Source organism: Glycine soja, chromosome 16, assembly GCF_004193775.1.
Source record: "Glycine soja cultivar W05 chromosome 16, ASM419377v2, whole genome shotgun sequence".
NCBI lineage: Eukaryota > Viridiplantae > Streptophyta > Magnoliopsida > Fabales > Fabaceae > Glycine > Glycine soja.
In genome coordinates, this window is record NC_041017.1 from 20,116,060 (window position 1) to 20,120,142 (window position 4,083).

The 4,083-nt window shown below is 33.8% G+C and overlaps 1 protein-coding gene across 1 annotated transcript; it reads left to right on the top strand.

Annotated features, from left to right (window-relative positions):
* The first annotated feature begins 584 nt into the window (after positions 1-584).
* Positions 585-3,827, top strand: LOC114389361 (UPF0664 stress-induced protein C29B12.11c-like). The gene is made up of 5 exons (XM_028350017.1): positions 585-871; positions 1,478-1,589; positions 2,707-2,778; positions 2,873-3,084; positions 3,497-3,827. The coding sequence occupies exons 1-5, from the start codon at positions 756-758 to the stop codon at positions 3,603-3,605; spliced, it is 621 nt and encodes a 206-aa protein (XP_028205818.1). The 5' UTR covers positions 585-755; the 3' UTR covers positions 3,606-3,827.
* The last annotated feature ends 256 nt before the right edge of the window (positions 3,828-4,083 follow it).

Genomic DNA, 4,083 nt, shown 5'->3' on the forward strand with positions numbered 1-4,083 from the left:
TTGTTTGCCTACGGATCAAATTGATACTTGTGGAACAAGTTGATCCGCAAGTTACTTACGGATCAACTTGATCCGCAATACTCAAGTTGATCCGTATCTTTAAAATTAACACGCATATCAAGTTGATTCGTAATTAGATTGCAAATGCATACCTCGTATGCTTTGCAAATGCATACCTCGTGTACACCGGAACGCACAACCAACGCAAATGCGTACCTCGTATGCCACCGACGACCACCGCAACGCTGAACACCGATACCTTCACCTTCGCCGAACCTAACCGAGCGCAAGGAAATGAAGAACAACGACAAAGCACTATGCACCGAAGAGAGAAACTGATGGAGAGAATAAGGAAGGAGAGAAGCACTACGCAAACTGTCGTTTTTTAAAAACGTAAAAAAGTTTTTGTAAACATGCAAGGGCAGTTTTGGATTTTTCAAAATTTTCTGGGTGCACCCAGCAACTCCCAAATTATAACTAGTCATACAAAAAGTCTTGAAATGAAAATATTAGAGAAAAAGTAACCGCTAGCATTTCTCTAATAAATATAAACAGAATCAGGCTAACTTACGAAAACAGAAAATAAAATACAAAATGGTAAATATAAATGAATTAAAAAGAATGGCAGTATATATAAAGAAGATCGACGCGGGGTGGAGGTGAGGTGAAGTCTGGAAAGACCAGCGTGCAGGTTCTTCAATCTTCTAGAGAGAGAAAGTTAAAGATTGAAATTTGGATCGGAGAGAGAGAGAGAGATGGCGTTGAATCCTCAATTGTTTCCTAATGGAATGCCCGTTCCTTTCGTGAACGAGATGTTTGTGTTGGCCAGAGACGGCGTCGAATTCGAGGTCGATAAGATTCCTGCCTCTGGGTCAGTTACCAATTCTTCTTCTTTCTATAGGATTGATTCTGTTCAATCTTTTTATCGAAAAAAAAAAGGAAAAACGAACATTTGGGGTTATTATTCATACGATAGCAGAACAATTGTTGGTTAATTTCAAGATTGCGAAAAGATGAAAAATTATTAGTGCAACAAACAAACATGTGATTATAAAGATTGATATAAACCTGACAATGACTTGAGACTCTAGTTTTTTATGCTAGATCAAGTTAGGGGGTCTGCTATCTCTGTATTAGGAACATATGCTTGTTTATTTTGAAGTTGATTGAGGTCCATATGAAATATTTTTATTTCATTTGGCATCAAGCAACTCTTTTGTTTGGTATTTTCTAGTTTAAATCAATGTTGAAGCTATTCCCTTTATCTGAATTATATATTTTTTTAGCATTAGGTTCAGAATTTCGATGTCATTGTAAACTACCTGGAGTATTTCTTAGCTTTTTTGAGGCAGAGCTATTCAATTCAAGAAATATATAAATATAAATATTTTGTGTCAGTGTTTAATTCCTCTATTTATTTCAGTCAGTTGTATACTATGTTTGATATAATGATGATTTTGTTGTTAATTTTGTTCAGAAATCATGGGGGTCATCTCAAAACAAAGGGAATCGTGTATTTGTCAAATATTCGGATGGTCTTCGTTGCTAAAAGTTCAGTTGGACACTTCACTGCTTTTGATATGCCTTTGGTATGTGTTTCACCTTCTTTCACTCTTTCAAATTGCTAATGTTGTGCTGGTAGGTTTTGAGTTTGCCTGTTTTTTCTGTTTTACTTATACATGAAGAGTTTTTTGGTTACATCTTCTAATGTCCTTCTTGTCATGCTAAGATGATTTAATGGCCCCTTTCTGTGTTCACTTTGTGGTTGAATCTATAATTCTATATCGATCTTTGTCTAGCAGAACCACTGCACCAAATCATTGGGTTTGTATTTTCTGTGTTGTATTTTCGTTATATCTTTGGTTTGACTTGTGTGGATGCCGTGAGGGTGGAGTTTTAGGTCTGTTGGCTCTTGGCAAATATTATCATTGCTTGGTTTTGTGCTAAGTGCTAACTTCAGTACCTTGCTGAAAACTAAGAATGTAGATTTTATGTTAGTTTGCAAGATTGGTCAGGACATGACATATGATAGTTATTAAGTTTGTAAATAACTTGTATGTGCTTGTTGTTTAACTCTTTCTTTTTCCAAGTTAATGTGTATTAGTATAGGCGACATGGGATCATGAATTGTATTGTATCTATCTTCCTTCAAAATGGCAACATGATTATGATGTTATTAACTATCTGCTAAGTGTTTTAGTTGTGAGCTTGTTCCTTTGTGTCTTTCTTGCCATTGTATTTTGGATAAAGGGGCCACTTGAACAATTTAATTAGGTACTTATTTAATAAGTTCTTATCATGTAAGGACTGGTACCATAAATTAGACTCTGAAATTTATTGAAATAATTTAAAATGACCTTATTTTGATCATCTGCATTAAAAAAGTTTAAACACCCCTAGACTGGTTACTCTCTTTCTTTTCCTTTATTGGTTAACCACCCAAAGCTGAATTTTAAGTCACTTTTGTGAAATTTGATTTATTGGAAAAGTGATGTTTTCACTCAGAATCAAACTTAAGAGTCTATTTGATTTTTGAAGGGGATAAGATGAGAAAAATCTGTACTTAATTGGGGCAAAATGAATATATTATTCATTGCTTTTGTTTTTTTTTTTTTTTTAGATTAAGAAACATATTTTCATTATAAAAAATGCTCTATATATGTTGTCATTTATACTGTGCTGATCCATAGTTCATTAATTATGCAGCTTTACATCCATGGTGAAAAATTTAACCAGCCTATATTTCACTGCAACAATCTTTCTGGACATGTTGAGCCTGTAAGTAAATAATGTATTCTTTGGTACCCGGCTTGACTCCAATCCTATATCAAAATTATGGGTCCTAAAACCTGAACACTTTTAATTGCAACAGGTAGTCCCAAATGACGAACACAGAGCTCTTTACTCTACACACTCATTTAAGATCTTATTCAAAGAGGGAGGCTGTGGAACCTTCATCCCTCTCTTCTTCAATTTGATTACTTCAGTGAGGCAGTATAATCAACATGCTAATATGCAGACACAAACTTATGTGGATCCTTTGCAGGCATCTCAGACTCCGGTTGATGAGATGATGAGACACGCGTAAGTGAATGTGCTTTAAATTCTTTAGTCAAGTTTGTATAGTGTGGACCATGTGATTTATAACCCCAAAACTGTAGTATTTATGATTTAAAACATCATGCATGTTATTTAGCCGTACTCCCTCTGGTCTCAATTATAAGGAAAAAAAAAACTTCACACTAATTAAGAAAAGTTGTTGACATCATTAAATTTTGTTAATCCCACATAGAAAATAAGTTTCCTGGAAGTTTATATTTAAATGAATGGTATTTTGGAGATGGTTTCATCAAATATAGTATAATTAGTGGAGATTTGGTTATATTTAAGACCAAAATGTATGGATTTTTTATTGCTTATATTTGAGATCGGAAGAGTAGATTGTATGATATATAATCCAAAAGCTGTAATATTTATGATTGAGAACATTATGCAGATATGTTGATCCTAATGATCCGACAAAAATATTTCTGCAACAACCCACTTCTGATTCTCAGCTTAGGCGTCGAACATATCAGCCACAGACAGATGGAGGCCATGTCTAAGTCTGAAATTACACTCTCCTCACGTTCATCGTATGATGTTTATATGGGAATTGTGTATTAATACATCAAAATAAACAAAAATCTTATGAGAGACTGAGTATGTGTTTGGATCTATGTTGATAGAATTTATTTTAGATCAATGTGATTATATAGAATTGATTCTGAAGTAATGTATTTCTTTTGTTTGCATAAGAGATATTAAAGAAGTTATTTTTAAGAAAATGTTCGTTGGATTTCTTGTTGACATTAAAGTTTCTTATAAAAGCCATGATCATTTTATTATTAAAAAGTAATCGAAGCTGAATTGAACACATGAGATTATGCAATAACTATTAACGATATGAAGCAACTTGCTATATATAGAGGGTTATGCATCACGACTAACCTGAATAGGCCAATGCATTAGATGTATACCTAGTTTTGACATTCGGAATTCTACTAAGCGGGTACATTATTTCCCACATCCCCTTTGGCACCA